This window comes from Hemitrygon akajei, chromosome 2 (genome assembly GCF_048418815.1).
Source record: "Hemitrygon akajei chromosome 2, sHemAka1.3, whole genome shotgun sequence".
Lineage (NCBI taxonomy): Eukaryota > Metazoa > Chordata > Chondrichthyes > Myliobatiformes > Dasyatidae > Hemitrygon > Hemitrygon akajei.
In genome coordinates, this window is record NC_133125.1 from 109,686,714 (window position 1) to 109,704,249 (window position 17,536).

At 39.2% G+C, this 17,536-nt stretch overlaps 1 protein-coding gene across 5 annotated transcripts in view; it reads right to left on the bottom strand.

The window, feature by feature from the left end:
• The window catches only part of gpr180 (G protein-coupled receptor 180), a 114,977-nt gene that overhangs the window by 28,606 nt on the left and 68,835 nt on the right, over positions 1-17,536 (bottom strand). For all 5 annotated transcript variants that reach the window (XR_012096092.1, XR_012096093.1, XM_073027184.1 and 2 more), the window contains exon 6: positions 6,778-6,935. Coding sequence is in view for 3 of the 5 variants with exons in the window: in XM_073027184.1 (XP_072883285.1) it covers positions 6,778-6,935 (158 nt within the window). In the remaining 2 variants the exon portion in view is untranslated. The remainder of the gene's footprint in view (positions 1-6,777; positions 6,936-17,536) is intronic.

The window sequence follows — 17,536 nt, forward strand, 5'->3', positions numbered from 1 at the left end:
AGAATATACAGCTGTTGTAGTTTCTGTATTTGTGGACTGGATGTCAGCGGTTGTCTATCTACTACTGTTGCATTCAGTAAAGCTCCCCAAACTATCAAGATTGTATAAATCATGGTTAGCATGATCTCTGACAGTTTACCAGAAGAACAGGGAATAGGAGTAGGAGCAATATGGACGATGGAAAGAATGAATTTCAGGAGGCCTGAGAGGTCAGCAGGAGACGCTCATGGAGTGAGCATTGTTTCAGATTCGCTCCATAACCTTTACTTTTTTTAACCTATGATCACCCTTATTTAACTTACTTTTACCTACACCAAAAGATTCTTGCTACTTTTTTGGACTTATCTTTAAGAGTTTATTGTGAATTTTGAAGAAATGAATACAGAAGTGGCTCTTAGATCTAAAAGGCGAGAACCTGGGAAAGATCTTAACGGGAACGGGAAGAAGAAAAAGACCGATCCTAAGCGCACTGAAATGACTTATGAAATATTATTGGAGGTTTTAAATGAAAAATTTGAAGAACGACGGCAAATTTTCAAACAAGATATAAAGGCTTTTCAAGATTATATGGATAAGACTGATTCAGTAGTTAACCAGCAACAAGTTCTAATCGCAACTTTGCAAGAGGACGCTCAGAAGCGAGACTTGATAATTGAAAAACTGGAGCAGAAATTACTTTCGACGATTAAACAGGTGGAAACACTTAAAGCCAAGAGTGTCGACTTTGAGAATCGGTCCAGAAGACAGAACTTACGCATACTTGGTCTCCCGGAAGGTATTGAACAAGGGGACCCCTCGAAGTACTTTGCTCAACTTTTAAAGGATGCGTTCCCTTCTGTATTCCCAGACAGTCCTCTGTTACTTAATCGCGCTCACAGAATTATGCATCGATCACCAAGTGCTTCAGCTAAACCACCGGTTGTAATTGTCCGATTTCATTATGTGCATGTTAAAGAGCAACTTATTCGTGTGGCTCGGCGTGTAGGGATGGTCAAATTTCAAGAATTCAATTTTCAATTAGTGGAAGATTTTAGTCCAGAAGTAATGAAGGCAAGGCTTCTTTTTAAACCTCTGATGTCCGAATGTTATGAGAAAAATCTAAAACCTGCGCTCTTATACCCTGCGAAGCTCAGGATATCGCCTCCCAATGCATCACGGCGTGTTTTCTTTTCTACATCTGAAGCGAGAAGCTTTTTGAATGAGAACTTCCCTACTGCTACGGATTCTCATCTCTAATAAATGAGTGATTTTGATCATTGCAAGATGGTTTTTGTTTCCAAAACCAGATTTTGTTTCTGGCTATTGGTGTAGGTTTACTCTATACTCTAGGTAAAGTTTTTTTTTTGATGTACTAATCTTTTTATTTTACTTACTTCAATCACTGTACTTTAGCTTTGGTCATTTTTATTAATCCTTCGAAGGTGAATTTTTTTTACTAAGATGGCGGTTTCTTCTCTAAAATATTTTTGGCTTTTTTTTTGATTTCGCCATTTTTTTTTCTCTCGTCTTCTTCCTATAATGCATTTCTTATCACAGTTTAAATTTTTTTTTTGTTTGTTTGGGTTTTAACCCGATTTATAAGTTACTAGTGATTATATTCTTTTTGTTTTTTTTACTACCAATTATATTAAGAAGTTTGGTTTTAGTATAGTGATTATTATTTCTTTAGAGTTTGGGTGGATCTTTTTTATCCTATATACGGAGTTGCCTTCTGCTGATATGGGGGTAGATTTAGTTTCATTTCTCCTTTTTCCCCAGCCTTTTCCTGGCTGGGGAGATCTTTTCTCCTCTTGGGTGGGGAGTGGGGGGTCTTTTTCTAAATCTTATGTTCTTTACATCAGTTTTTTTAGTTTCTTCATTTGGGCTGATTTTAAACTACTAAAATGTCCGCGATGTCATCACTTCCGGGCCCGCCCCTTATTTTTGTTCCTCTTCTGGGTGCATGAGTTCATAATTTGGTTAACCCTTTATATACCAAAGGGTTGATTTCAGAAATATGGCTCAGACCATTAATTTTGTCTCTTGGAATACTAATGGCTTAAACCATCCAATTAAACGGAAAAAGATTTTCAAAGTATTCCAAAGACTCAATGCACATATTATTTTTGTACAAGAAACTCATGTGAGGAAAGAGGACAATTATTGCTTTTTTAGGTTTTGGAGGGGTCAACAGTACCATTCGAATTCGAATGCTAAAGTAAAGGGAGTTTCAATTTTTATTGACTCCTCTATTGCATTTGTCCAACACGATATCTTTTCGGATCCGAATGGTAGATTTTTGTTAATTACTGGCTTACTTTTTAACAAAAAGGTTGCTATGGTTAATGTTTATGCTCCAAATGTGGATTATCCCGATTTTTTTAAGTCCTTATTTACTTCTCTACCTAATCTAAATGAATATAAGTTAATAATGGGTGGTGACTTTAATTGTTCTTTAAATCCTTTGTTGGACAAATCTATATCTACTCAGACTTTACCTAATAAGTCGGCCACTTATATTAACTCTTTTTTGACTGATAATGGAATTTTTGATATTTGGAGATTTCGGCATTCTAAGGACAAAGAGTTTTCATTTTTCTAACATGTTTATCATTCCTACTCGAGAATTGATTATTTTTTTATTGACTCTTGTTTTATTCCATCGGTAATTGGTTGTAATTATGATATTATAGCCATCTCTGACCATGCTCCATTAAAATTTTCTATTAAATTTACGGATACAGCTTCTAGTGCTAGACAATGGCGATTTGATTCTACCTGACTGCAAGATCCGGATTTTATTAAATTTATGAAGGAACAGATTGATTTCTTCTTTTCAACTAATTCCACAGATGATATTTCTTGCGAAACACTTTGGGACACTTTTAAAGCGTATATACGTGGACAGATTATTTCCTACTCTGTTGGTCTGAGAAAACGCATCAAGAAGGAAACTCTTTTATTGGTTGATAAAATTAAAGAGATTGACAAGAAATATTTGACTACTCCTAGTAAGGTGCTTTACAAACAAAGGGTTGAACTTCAAATGGAACATAGTTTATTACTTACATCTTCGATTGAAAATCAATTAATGAAAACCAGATCTGATTTTTATATACATAGTGACAAATCGGGTAAACTGTTAGCTAGTCAATTGAAGAATGCTTTGGTTAAACGTCAAATTACTAAGATTCGTCAGCAGAATGGGGATCTGACAGTTAACCATGATGAGATAAACAAATCATTTCAAGATTTTTATACCTCCCTGTATCATTCTGAATTCCCTCATGATTATAATACCACGTGTGATTTTCTTGGGAAATTGAATTTTCCAAAATTATCATCAGATGATCTTTCAATATTAGAAACTCCTATTACGGATGCAGAAATTAAAGGGGTTATTTCCTCTATGAATTCTGGGAAAGCACCAGGTCCAGATGGGTATACAGTAGAATTTTTTAAATGTTTTTCCGCTACTCTTTCTCCTTGGTTATGCAGGGTTTTTGAAGAAGCAATTAGATTGGGTAATCTGCCACAATCTTTTTTATAGAGCTTCCATTTCTTTAATATTGAAGAAAGATAAAGAACCTACTGACTGTGCATCCTATAGACCAATATCTTTATTTAATGTAGATTCCAAGATCTTTTCCAAGTTACTGGCATCCAGGCTGGAGAAGGTATTACCCCAAATTATTTCGGAAGATTAAACTGGTTTTATTAAAAATCGCTATTCTTTTTTCAATGTTAGCAGATTATTGAATATTGTTTATACTCCTTCACATAGCACTTCAGAATGTGTCATTTCACTAGATGCGGAGAAAGCATTTGATAGAGTTGAATGGCCATACTTATTTACTGTGCTTGAGAAGTTTAATTTTAGTCTGACATTCATTTCCTGGATTAAACTGATATATCATACTCCAGTAGCCTCGGTGCTTACTAACAATCAAAGATCTCCCTTTTTTTGTTTATTTCGGGGTACTAGACAAGGCTGTCCTCTTAGTCCATTATTATTTGATATTGCTTTAGAACCCTTGGCAATTGCTATTAGAGAATCACAGAACATTTTTGGCATTAATTGTGGGACGGATATACATAAGCTATCATTATATGCAGATGATTTATTATTATTTATTTCTGATCCTGAGAAATCCATTCCTGCAGTTATATCATTGTTGGCTCAATTTAGTAATTTTTCCGAGTATAAATTAAATCTTAATAAGAGTGAATTGTTTCCCTTAAATAGACAGGTTCCAATTTATGGAAATTTACCTTTTAAATTAGTTAATGACTCTTTTATTTACTTAGGGATTGAAATCACAACTATAAGGACTTATGTAAGGTTAATTTTTTACTCCTAATCGATCAGATTAAATGTTTGTTTACTAAATGGTCACCAGTATCTTTATCTCTGATAGGTCAGATTAATGCTATTAAGATGGTTATTTTACCCAAGTTTTTATATACATTTCAAGTGGTACCAATTTTTATTCCGAAATCTTTTTTTGCTAATGTTGATTCAAAAATGTCCTCATATATATGGCAGAATAAAAATCCTAGGTTAGGTAAAAAAATATTTACAGAAGGCAAGGAAGGAAGGTGGATTGGCACTGCTTAATTTTAGATTTTATTATTGGGCAGTTAATATCCGATATTTGATATGTTGGTTAAAGGATTGGGATTTATCTTTTAGCCCTCATTGGGTGAACCTGGAAATTAAATCTGTACAAGGGTTTTCACTGGGTTCTATTTTAGGGTCTTCTTTTCCCTTTGCTCTTTCTAAATTGCCGAAACGAATTGACAATCCGATAGTTAAACATACTTTACGTATATGGTTTCAATTTCGGAAATTTTTTGGGTTGACTCAGTTTGTTTTAAATATTCCTATTGTATCCAATTGCTTTTTTTATCCTATTATAGACCAAGCTTATTCAGCTTGGAAGACTAAAGGATTACTATGATTTTCCGATTTATTTTTGGATAATTGTTTTATGTCATTTGAACAATTATCTAATAAATATAATTTGCCTAGATTTCATTTTTTTTTTAGATATTTACAGATTAGGAATTTCTTAAATACTGTACTTCCTACTTTTCCAAATTTTGTGTCTTCAGGTATTTTGGAGAATTTGTTTGAACTAAATCCTTCTCAGAAAGGGCTAATATCAAAACTTTACAATATAATTATGAAGATACGTTCAGAACCCTTCTATAAGATTAAAAATGATTGGGAAAGAGAACTTAACCTTACTATCCCTATTGAGAATTGGGATAAAATTCTTCAATTAGTTAATACATCATCTATATGTGCTAAACATTCATTAATACAGTTTAAAGTTGTGCATAGGGCTCATATGTCCAAGGATAACTTGGCTCATTTTTATTCCTATATAAATCCTATTTGTGACAGATGTCATTCTGAGATAGCGTCTTTAACTCATATGTTCTGGTCGTGTCCGCTTTTGAAAAAATATTGGAAAGACATTTTTGATATTATTTCTACGGTATTGAACATTGATTTACAACCTCAACCTATTACTGCAATTTTTGGTTTATCAATGATGGACTCACTCCATTTATCCTCTTCTGCTTGTCGAATGATTGCATTTCTTATATTAATGGCTAGAAGATCTATTTTGTTGAACTGGAAAGAAATTAATCCTCCTACCGTATTTCATTGGTTTTCTCAAACTATGTTATGTCTAAATTTAGAAAAAATTAAAAGTGTTGTATTCGATACTTCTATTAAATTTGAAAAGATATGGAGACCATTTATTCAATATTTTCATATGATGTAATATGACCCTGTTCCAAGCTTATTTGTTTTTCCAGTTTCGATTTTATACATGTTGAGAGGATCGGAGTTGACGACACTGATGATTTTGTATTTTTGTGAGATATTATAAACAGCCCTTTTTCCCCCCCATTTTTTCTTTTTCTCGTTTTTCATTTTTTTTCCTTATTAGTTATTAGATTAGGTTTTTTTGCATAATTTTTTTTTCTTTTTCTTTTTTCTGTTTTTTTTAAATATATATTATGATATACCTAGGTTTGCCTTGTTTATTTGTTACTTGTATTGTCCATGATTTGGGAATACTCATTTATACTGTAACTATTGCTTATGTATTCTTTCATGTTCAGTTGAAATGTGTATGTTTGTAATCCATTATCTATGTATCAATTTTATTTTGTTGATATTAATAATAATAATAAAAATATTGAAAAAGAAAGAATTTCAGGAGGCCTAAAGCACAGTCTTGAAAATCCGTTGACAAGCAGGTTTTCAAAAGGGTCCCTTGACTTTGGCAGGACTCTGCAGTTTTCTCTCTTTCTTGAATTACTGATTATATTTGAGGCTACTTGTTAAAGTGTTGGCGCGTGCCCTAGTGGGCAAGGCATCAGACTAGTAACCTGAAGGTCACTGGTTCGAGCCTCAGCTGAGGCAGCGTGTTTGTGTCCTTGAGCAAGGCACTTAACAACACATTGCTCTGCGACGTCACCGGTGCCAAGCTGCATGGGTCCTAGTGCCCTTCCCTTGGACAACATCGGTGGCGTGGAGAGGGGAAGGCCTGCAGCTTGGGCAACTGCCGGTCTCCCATACAACCCTGCCCAGGCCTGCACCCTGGAAACTCCAGGCGCAGATCCATGGTCTCTCGAGATCGACGGATGCCACCACCACTTGTTAAAATTTCACGGTGATGGCAATATTCCCATTTATTTGGCTAACAGAACTATTGATATTTGAAAAAGTTCTAAAATTACTGATTTAGTTAGCAGAGATGTAGCAACTACACTGACCTGAGTAATGACTGTTGCAATTGCAATAATATTTGATGTTGGTGTTGAGTCCCACTCCAGAAGTCTACTCTGGGTTCTTCCCATTCTACCCAGAGTCCTTCCCATACATAAACTCAGAAGCATGTAGAGCATCTGATTCTGTGAGATCATATCACATACTGTTAAGGGAAAGAAAGGATCAACAGTTTGTTATTTCGTTCAGATTCTAAAGCTGAAATAAATAACTAAAAAATTACAATACCAAAATTAGAAGTCGAAAACACAAATATACAAAGTCTAAAACAAGAGGGAAAATCCATTGTTTTATAATTTACATCATTTTGTACTATTCTTAACCTGCACCACTCAGTATCACGTCTCTCTACTGAAAATTTACTTTTTGTTCCATTTACAATACTGAATTCATAGCATTGCTTCTTATTTAGTAACACTCTCTACAGAGAGAAATTTTACAAGAAAATCTGTAGTAATTAGAAATTTCTAACAGATGGGGATGGGGTTGGATAAATTGGATTTATCCAATTTATCCAGAGGCAGCCAAATAGAACATAGAATAGTACAGCACAGTACAGGCCCTTTGGCCCACAATGTTGTGCTGACCCTTAAACCCTGCCTCCCATATAACTCCCCCACCTTAAATTCCTCCATATACCTGTCTAGCAGTCATAGCTCACAATAAAGATTGCAGACAGTATTAATGGGTCAGCTAATATCCACCTGGAATCAGTGTGAACTTTGTTTCTCATTGGCTATATTGGTTTCACTAGCAGAGAACCAATACCCTGTGTGTGGCCAGCTCCCGAGAAAATTAACCTATACTTCCATAGAACATAGAAGAGTGCAGTACAGGAACAGACCATTTGGCCCACTATGTTGTGTCAAACAAGCTAAAAAGCAATCATAAAACACCCAAACACTAATCTCTCCTACCTACACCACATCCATATCCCTCCATCTTCCTTACATCCATGTCAGGAAGAAAATAGTTCTCTCAGCCTCCTAAAGCTAACACGCCATTCAGTAAGATCATGGATGATTTGTTTTTTATTTTTATTTTAGTGATACAGCCTGGAGTAGGTCCTTACGACCCTTTGAGCCACACCGTCCCAGTGTTACCCAACGAACCCGAACAACCCTAACCTAAACACAGGACGACCTACAATGGCCGATTAAACTACCTGGTATGTCTCTGGACAGTGGAAGGAAAGAATGCCCAGGGAAAACCCAAGTATTCCACAGGGAGGACAGAGACCCCTTTCAAAACAGCACCAGAATGGAATTCCAAACCAGAATGCCCTGAGCTATAACAGCGCTAACCACTATGCTACCATGGGGCCTCAATTCCTCTCTGTACCAGATCCCCATAATCCTAAATTCCTTGATATTTCAAAAAATATATTCTTCTTGTTAAGTACTTCCAATGATCTGACAGCCACAACCCTCTGGGACAGGAAATTCCAAAAAAATCACCACCTTCAACAAGAGGAGTTCCTATGCACCCCAACTTTAAATGACCACCTGCAATGTTGCTTTTCCATTTAAGGTTCTCCCACTGGTGGAAACATCTCAACATTCATCTTCTGGTGCCCCCAAGGATCTTATGAATTTCAATAATATGATAGAATTTAACCCACAGTTTGAGAGGGAGAAGATATAATCAGATGCATGAGTATTATAGTGGAGTAAAGGGACTTAAAAAAGCATGAGAGAGAAGCTGGCTAAAGTTGATTGGAAAGGGACACTAACAGGGATGTCAGCTGGAGTTTCTGGCAACATTTCAGAAGGTGCAGGATAGATACACAAGAGGATAAGGCAGGGGTGGAACGTAGGAAGAATGACGGCACCTAACGGCGACTGCTTTGCTTGCACCTTTGGAACAGCTCTATTTCTACCTTTAATATCTTTATTTTTTCCTTTCAGGGTTCTTTTGAAGACCCTGACCTGGAGTTACACGCTGATTACAGTTCTTTGCAGGAATGGGACCCGCTCTCGGGGTTCCACAACTGGCTGTTATTCGACATGCCAATGGTTTGCCTGACAATCTCGATTCTGTTCGGAAGCCTAAGATTTCGGGGTTCTGGAGACGGACGGATCAAGGGTTGGTGTCACAGCCAGATACTCATGTGTCGTCGGGGAGGTCGGAAAACCGTTTTCAGTGGGCCCGAAGATCTGAGGTCTTTGCGATCTTCAGGCACAGAGCCCGGAAAAAGCGACGAAACAGACTTTTAAGATCGTAAACCAGTGGGTTGTTGCCATGTCTCCCACCTACTGTGAAAATGGGGTCACCTCCCTCTCCCTTGCCAGAGAGAGAGAGAACCTGTGGGTTGTTGAATTCGAATGAAATGTGAAACTTCTGGGGTAAATGCAAGGTCTGTGTCTTTGCTATCGCTTAGCACACACTTGGACCCGGTGATTGTACCGATGCGCTTTTAATCTTGCTGGTGGGGGGAGGGGGAAAACCTCTGCTCGCTGCCGTTTATGCATGGGAGGGGGAGTTGGGGGACTTTGGAGTTCTCCTGTTTAACTGTTGTTTATTCTTTAGGGCACTTCTCTGTTTTTGTGGATGCTTGTTAAGAAAAAGCATTTCAGGATGTATATTGTATACATTTCTCTGACATTAAACTTGACCTTTGAACCGTGGCTGACAAGGGAAGCCAAAAAGCATAAAAGCAAAAGAGAGGGCAAATATAATTTTTGAGAAGGAGAAGCTAAAGTTGTAAGTATCAGTATTACAGTGAAGTAAATGGAATTACAGAGGCATGAGAGATGAGTTGGCCAGCACTGATTGGAAGAGATCTCTGGCAGAGATGACGGCACAGCAGCAATGGCTGGAGTTTCTGGAAGCAATTTGGAAGACACAGAATATATACACCCCAAAGAGGAAAAAGGCAAGATGACATAACCATGGCTACCAAGAGAAGCAAAGCCAACACAAAAGCCAAAGAGTGGGCATATTGAGCAAAAATCACTAGGAAGAGGATTAGGGAAGCTTTTAAAAACCAATAGAAGACAACTAAAAAAGTCATAAAGAATGAAAAGATGGAATACAAAAGTAAGCTAGCCAGTAATATTAAAGAGGACACCAAAAGTTTCTTCAGATACATAAAGTGTAAAAGAGTGGCGAGGATAAGTATTAGTCCGCTGGAAAACGATGCTGGAGAGGTAGTAATGGTGGACAAGGAAATGGTGTGGACAAACTGAATAAGTATTTTACATCAGTCTTCACTGTGGAAGACGCTAGCAGTATGGTGGAAGTTCCAGGTGTCAGGGGTCATAAAGTATGTGAAATTATCTTTACTAGAAAGCACATTCTTGGGTAACTGTAAGGACTGAAGAGATTGTGGGAGGCATTAGTACTGATCTTTCAAGAATCACTAGATTCTGGAATGGTTTTGGAAGACTGGAAAATTGCAAATGTCATTCCACTCTTCAAGAAGGAAGAAAGGCAAAAGAAAGGAAACTATAGGCCAGTTGGTTTGACCTCAATATTTGGGAAGAAGATGGAGTCGATTATTGAGGATGAGGACTCAGGATACTTGGAGGCACAAGATAAAATAGACTGTAACCAGCATGGTTTACTCAAGGGCAAATTTTCCTGACAAATTTGTTGCAATTCTTTGAAGACAAAGGAGAATCAGTGGATGTTGTGTATTTGGATTTTCAGAAGGCCTTTGACAAGGTGCCACACATGAGGCTGCTTAACAAGCTACGAGTCAGTGGTATTACCGGAAAGATTCTAGCATGGATAAGCAGTGGCTGATTGGCAGAAGGCAAAGAGTAGGAATAAAGGGAGGCTTTTATGGTTGGCTGTTGGTGACTAGTGGCATTCCACATGGGTCTGTGTTGGGACCGATTCTTTTTACTTTATATGTCAATGATTTGGATGATGGAATTGATGGTTTTGTTTCAAAGTTTGCAGACAATATGAAGAGAGGTGGAGGAGCAGGTAGTTTTGAGGAAGTAGAGAAGTTCAATTCCGTTTCTATATCTTATGGTCTCATCACCCTTCCAAATGCAAAAAAATATAGGGCAGTTTTCTCATCTTGCAAATTAACCTAATGAATCTTTTCTGGACTACCTCCAAACGTTGATGTGTTCCTTCTAAAATAAGAAATAAATTGTACACAGAACCTCACCAGTACCCTGTACAACTATAACAATACATTTTTAATTCTAAACAAATCTTTCGACTACAGCCCTGGTGGAAACTGATCCACTGTAAATCAGTGATTGGTGAATGGAGGTGTGTACTTGGCAACAGCAGTGTTCTAGAACAACCACAAATTTATGAAGACCATAACAAAAGCAGGTTTGAATATTCAAATTCAGCACAGACTTGAACAACCACATTACTGAGTTCTGATGAAAGATAATCATTGGAAATATTAACTGTTCCTCTCTTTACAAATGCTGCATGATCTGCTATGCACTTTACCTATTTTCTATTACCATACTATTTCTTAACTAAATTGAGCACTGGCATTGAGAGAAATGCACAATATTATAGAGATAAGACGGCAAATGAATATGAGGAAGTTTGTTAATAGAAAAGCGTATGTTTGAATTTGCAGGAAAGCTGCAGTGAGAAGCATAATGGCAGCCAAATTTAATGACAGTATTTAAAACAATCTTTACAAAGGTGTCAATGAAGCAGTTTGTTTATGGCGCTTTGTTGGTCAAGGTCATCTACGGACACTGCCTGCTAGACGCTACACTGTTGGTGCAGCCCCATCGTGGTTACGAGACCAATGTGATAGTGGCAGTCTCTGTTGCAAGGGTCCCATTAGTAAGTGGTCTCCACTCTGAAGGAGCTACAGCATTCTCCTCTATGGGCCTGTTTGTCTTCTGCCACTTTCGTGGGTTTTTCCTCACCTGACTTGAGGTGTTGTTTCAGGGTACCATTCCATCTGGTGCCGTCAGTTGCAAGTTTCTCCTTAGACTCAGTGTCGATGTCCAGAACCTTCATATCCCACTTGCAGACATCCTTGTCGTGCAGTTGCAGGCTGCCAACAGTTCTCTTGCCTGAAGCCAGCTCACCATAGAGGATGCCTTTTTGGGATGCGGCCACCCTGCACGTGGTGGATGTGGCACAGCCAGTGAAGCCTATGCTGCCTGAGCAGGAGGCTGGCACAAGATACTGTCTCCCCAGGTGAGGCCCATGATGTGACAACAGCACCTAAAATGAAAGGCATTGAACCTTTTCTCCTGCTTAGCATATATTGCCCAGGCACAATCAAACCCCTGTCCATGAAGGCCAACACACCATATGCCTTCATAACAATCCTATCGACTTGCACGGAAACATGAATTGAATTGAATTAACTTTATTTCTTACATCCTTCACATACGAGGAGCACAAGTCTTTACGTTTGCACATCTGAACGTGAAATGTGCAAATTATAATAATTTGCAATAAATAGTATGTACAACTGTCAAAATTGCTCAGAAATGTAATTGTGTCAGCATAATCAGTCTGATGGCCTGGTGAAAGAAGCTGTCCGTGAGCCTTTTGGTCCTGGCTTTAACACTGTGGTACCGTTTCCCAGATGGTAGCAGCTGGAACAGTTTGTGGTTGGGGTGATTCAGGTCCCCAATGATCTTTCGGGCCACCCATCACTGTAAATGTCCTGAATAGTGGGAAGTTCACATCCACAGATGTGCTGGGCTGTCCACACCACTCTCTGCAGAGTCCTGCAATTGAGGGAAGTACAGTTCCCAAACAGCCAGTGACGCAGCCAGTCAGAATGCTCTCACTTGTAGCCCTGTAGAAAGTCCTTAGGATTTGGGGACTCATGCCAAACTTCACCCATCTGAGGTGAAAAAGACACTGTTGTGCCTTTTTCACCACACAGCTAGTGTGTACAGATCACGTGAGGTCCTCGGTGATGTGGATGCCAAGGAACTTGAAGCTATTTACCCTCTCAACCCCAGATCCATTGATATCAATAGGGGTTAGCCCATCTTCATTCCTCCTGTAGTCCACAACCAGCTCCTTTGCTTTTGCGACATTCAGGGAGAAGTTGTTTCCTTGACACTACTGTGTCAGGGTGATGACTTCTTCTCTGTAGGCTGCCTTGTTATTATTTGAGATTAGGCCAATCAAAGTGGTATCATCTGCAAATTTAATTAGCAGATTGTACCTGTGGGTGGCGACACAGTCATGGGTATACAGAGAGTAAAGATGGGAGCTTAGGACACAGCCCTGAGGGGCTCTTGTGTTGGAGGTCAGAGGGGCAGAGGTGAGGGAGCTCACTCTTTACCACCTGCCGGTGATCTGAGAGGAAGTCCAGGGCGAAGGCCAAGGTCTCTGAGCTTCTTGTCGAGCCTGGAGGGAATTGAGGTGTTAAATGCTGAACTGTGGTCCAAGAACAGCATTCCTCTTCTCCAGGTGTGTAAGGACGGTGAAAAGAGCTGTGGCTAGCTATTGCATCACTTGTCAATCAGTTGTGTTGGTACATGAATTGTAGGGTGTCCAGTGTGGGTGGTAGCATGCTGCAGATGTAGTCCTTGACTAGCAAATGTGTCCAGGCAAGAACATAGGAAGCATTTGCTTATTATTGCACTGAGTACGACAGGACACCAGTCGTTCAGACATGTTACCTTGGTATTTTTAGGTACAGGAACAATGGTGGATATTTTGAAACAGGAGGGCACTCTAAACTTTGAAGGTCTATGGACCTTCCACAACGTAAACAACCCTGCCATTAATCCCGAATTCTGCCTTTAAATTTGACTTTTCAAAATGACTCAGTTCACACTTTTCCAGGTTAAATTCCATCTGCTATTTCTCAGCCTAGCAACCATCCACACTATCCACAACTCCACCAATCTTTGTGTTATCTGCAAACTTACTAACCCAATCTTTCACTTTCACATCTGTCAATTATAGCAAGGGTCCCAGAACAGATGCTTGCAGAACACTACCAGTCACTGACCTCAAGGCAGAATACTCTCCATCTACTATACCTTCTGCCTTCTACGGGCAAGTCAATCACAGAGCCAAATTTCCCTGAATCCCATCGCTCCTGGCTTTTTGAATGAGTCTACAAGGGAGACCTTATCAAATGCCATACTAAAACCCATATACAGTACACCATATCCATTGCTCTACCTTCATCAATGTGCTTTGTCATACACCCCTCACAAAGCAGTTAATTATCATAATCAGTCTATGCTTCTTTGAATACTCATAAATCCCATCTCTAAGAATCCTCTCCAATAACTTGCCCGCCACTGAAGCAAGACCTACTAGTCTATAATTCTGAGGGTTATCCTTACTCCCTTTCTTGAACAAAGGGATAACATTTGCCACCGTCCAATCACCTGATACTACTCTTGTGGTCAGCGAGGATACAAAGATGCTGCAATCTCTTCCCATGAGAACCTGGGGTATCCCATCTGGCCTCAGAGGCTTGTGCTTCTCAAATGTTCTAGCTCATTCTCGACATCAAAATGTTCAAACCTATCAACCTGTTTTACACTGTCCCTATCACTGGCAAACACTGAAGCAATGTGCTCATTAAGGAGCTCCCCAATCACCTCCAACCACAGGCACACGTTTCCTCTACTATTCCTGATCGATCCTGCTCTCACTCTAGCCCTCCTTGACATATGCGTAGATCACCTTGGGGTTTTCCTTAATCCTTCTTGCCAAGGCCTTTACTGGACCCCTACTAGCTCTCCTAAGACCATTCTTCAACTCCTTTTTGGCTACTTTGCAATTCTCTAGTCTGATCTTTGCTTCCCAAACCTTAAGTATGCTTCTTTCTTCCTCTTGACTCGATGTTCTACATCTCTTGTTGACCACAGTTCCTGCATCTTACCATCTTTTCTCTGCCTCAATGGCACACACCTTTCCAGAACCCCCAGTAAGTGCTCCCAAAACAACCTCCACAACCTTGTGTGTTGTGCATTTCCCCGAGTACATCTGTTCCCAATTTACGGTCCCAGTTCCTGCTTAATAGCATTCTAATTCTCCATCCCTCAATTAAATATTTTGCCACACTGTTTGCTATTATCCCTTTCCAAGGCTACAGAAAAGGCCAGGGAGTTGTGGTCATTGTTTCCAAAATGCTGTCCCACTGAAAGATTTGACACCTTAATGGGTTCATTGCCTAGCACCAAATCTAATATGGCCTCTTCTCCAGTCGGTTGTCTACATATTCAGTCGGAATCCCTTCCTGGATAATAAATTCCACCTATCCAAACCTTTTGTAGTAAGGAGCTACAAATCAATATTAGGGAAAGTGAAGTTATATTGAGTGAAGAATGTAAGAATGCATTGAGATGCTCCTCCCTACTGATAGAGGATAAAGACTGCCAAGGGAGGGAGGCAGAAGAAGGGAAATTGTAGGCCAGTTAGCCTTACTTATGTGGTTGGGAAGATTTTGGATTCTATTATTATGAATGAGGTTTCAGGGGACTTGGAGGTATAAGATAAAAGTAAGCCAAAGTCACATGGTTTCCTTAAGGGGAAATCTTGCCTGACAAATCTGTTGAAACTCTAGGAAAAAACAGTTTAGACAAAGAAGAGCCAGTGGATGCGGTTTACTTGGATTTTCAGAAGGCCTTTGACAATGTGCCACTAATGAGTCTGCTTAACAAGATGAGAGTGCACGGTATTATAGAAAAGACAATAGCATGGATAGAAGAATGACTGATTGGTAGGAGGCAAAGAATCAGAATAAAAGAGACCTATTCTATTTGGCTGCTGGTGTCAAGTGGTGTTCTGCAGGGATCAGAATTAGGACCACTTCTTTTCACATTATAAGTCAATGACATAATTGCTGGCTTTGTGGCTAAGTTTGCAGATGATACAAAGGCAGGTGGTGGGGCAGATAGTGTTGAGGAAACGGAGTTTGCAGAAGGATCTGGACTTATTGTGTTAATGGGCAAGGAAGTGGCAGACAGAATAAAGTGTAGGGAAGTGTATGGTCATACATTTTGGTAGAAGGAATAAAGGTATAGACTATTTTCTAAATGGGGAGAAAATTCAAAAATCTGAGGTGCAAAAGGACTTGGAGTCCTTGTGTAAGATTCCCTAAAGGTTAAATTGCAGTTTGAGTCGATAAGAAAGGCAAATACAACATTAGCATTCATTTTGAGAGGACCAGAATAAGAGAGCAAGGATGTAATGCTGAGGCTTTATAAGGCATTGGTCAGACTACACTTGGAGTATTGTGAGATGTTTTGAGCCCCTTATCTAAGAAAAGATGTGCTCGCACAGGAGGTTTATGAGAATTATTCCAGGAATGAAAGGGTTAACATACAAGTGTGTTTGATCCCTCTGGGCCTGTACCCACTGGAGTTTAGAAGAATGGGGGGGGGGGGGGATCTCATTGAAACCTATCAAATACTAAAAGGCCTAGAGAGAGTGGATGTGAAGAGGATGTTTCCTATACTGCGTGAATCTAGGACCTGAGGGCACAACCCCAGAATAAAGGGATGTCAATTTAGAACAGAGATGAAAATGAATTTCTTTCGCCAGAAGGTGGTGAACCTGTGGAATTCATTGCCACGGATGGCTGTGGAGGCCAAGCCACTGAGTATACTTAAAGAAGTTGGTAGATTTTTGGTTAGTCAGGCCATCAAAGGTTATGGAGAGAAGGCAGGAGAATGGGGTTGAGAGGGATAATAAATCAGTCATGATGAAGCAGACTCAATGTGCCAGGTGGCCTAATTCAGCTGCTATGTCATATGGCTTTTATTGCTGATAAAATCGTGAGGTATGGTTGAAAGCTGCCAGAGTCAGTGGCAGGGCCTAGTGCCATGCTCACAGGTTCAACAACCTCAACAAAATGCACTTCCATTTTAACAAATCACCTTAACCCCTCCACAAAGATTTTTCAATCCCACTACCACCACCACTCATGACTTCTCACAGTAAGTTTCCAGCAGGTTCACTTGTTTCAGTTAAACTTCCTCAAATTACAGTTACTACCAGCACACTCACACCTTTTCTCCCTAGTCAGATTTTTCTGTGTATTTACTTGCCCTTGCTCATGCATTTCTCAGAAGGAAACATTGGAAAGAAAGTCATTCATGAAGAAAGGCTTTTATATCATTTAACAGTAGATACTGTGCTGTCTGCAAATGTCTGCCATCATCTGGTATGAGATCATGTCACCTCTTCTGCCTTTTGTGTTCAGACACACTGAGGAATTTTATCCTCGGCCTGTGTAGCGCAGATGGTCTCTATGAAGCTTAAGTTTACTAATTCACTCACATCCATTAAGGTGCAACTCTGAATACAACAGTTGGATGTTGTTTCTAAGTTCCTGCTCTCATCAATGTTAATATTCACCTTAGCCCTATCTATGATCCAATTATATAGCATAGTATAATTGGCACCCATGATGATCTGATGCATTTGGATTTCAAAGTGGAGATAAAATGTACAAATTTTTGAGACTGTCAAATAAGCTTCAAACGTGTCAGTGTTATCTCTGAAGTTGTGAAAGTAACTCCAAAGCAGTCAAAGTAACCTCCCAGCACGACTACTGGGAACAAAGCCTTTCACAGAAGCAGCTGTGAGGTTTCACTACTTATTGGCAAATTTCCCTGCCAATTCTTCAGACCCTCAATTGCCACTGTGTTCTCATTTTGATTTCACTGGCAAGTCCCAAGAAGCGTGGGAAATCTGTGGAATCACAGTTAAATTTGAAAAGGCAGTTTAACACAGTTCCAATTGAATCACTGACATATTAAAATTGACAATCCATGATTGCTCACACACAGCTGAATGCTTGGGAGTTAAATG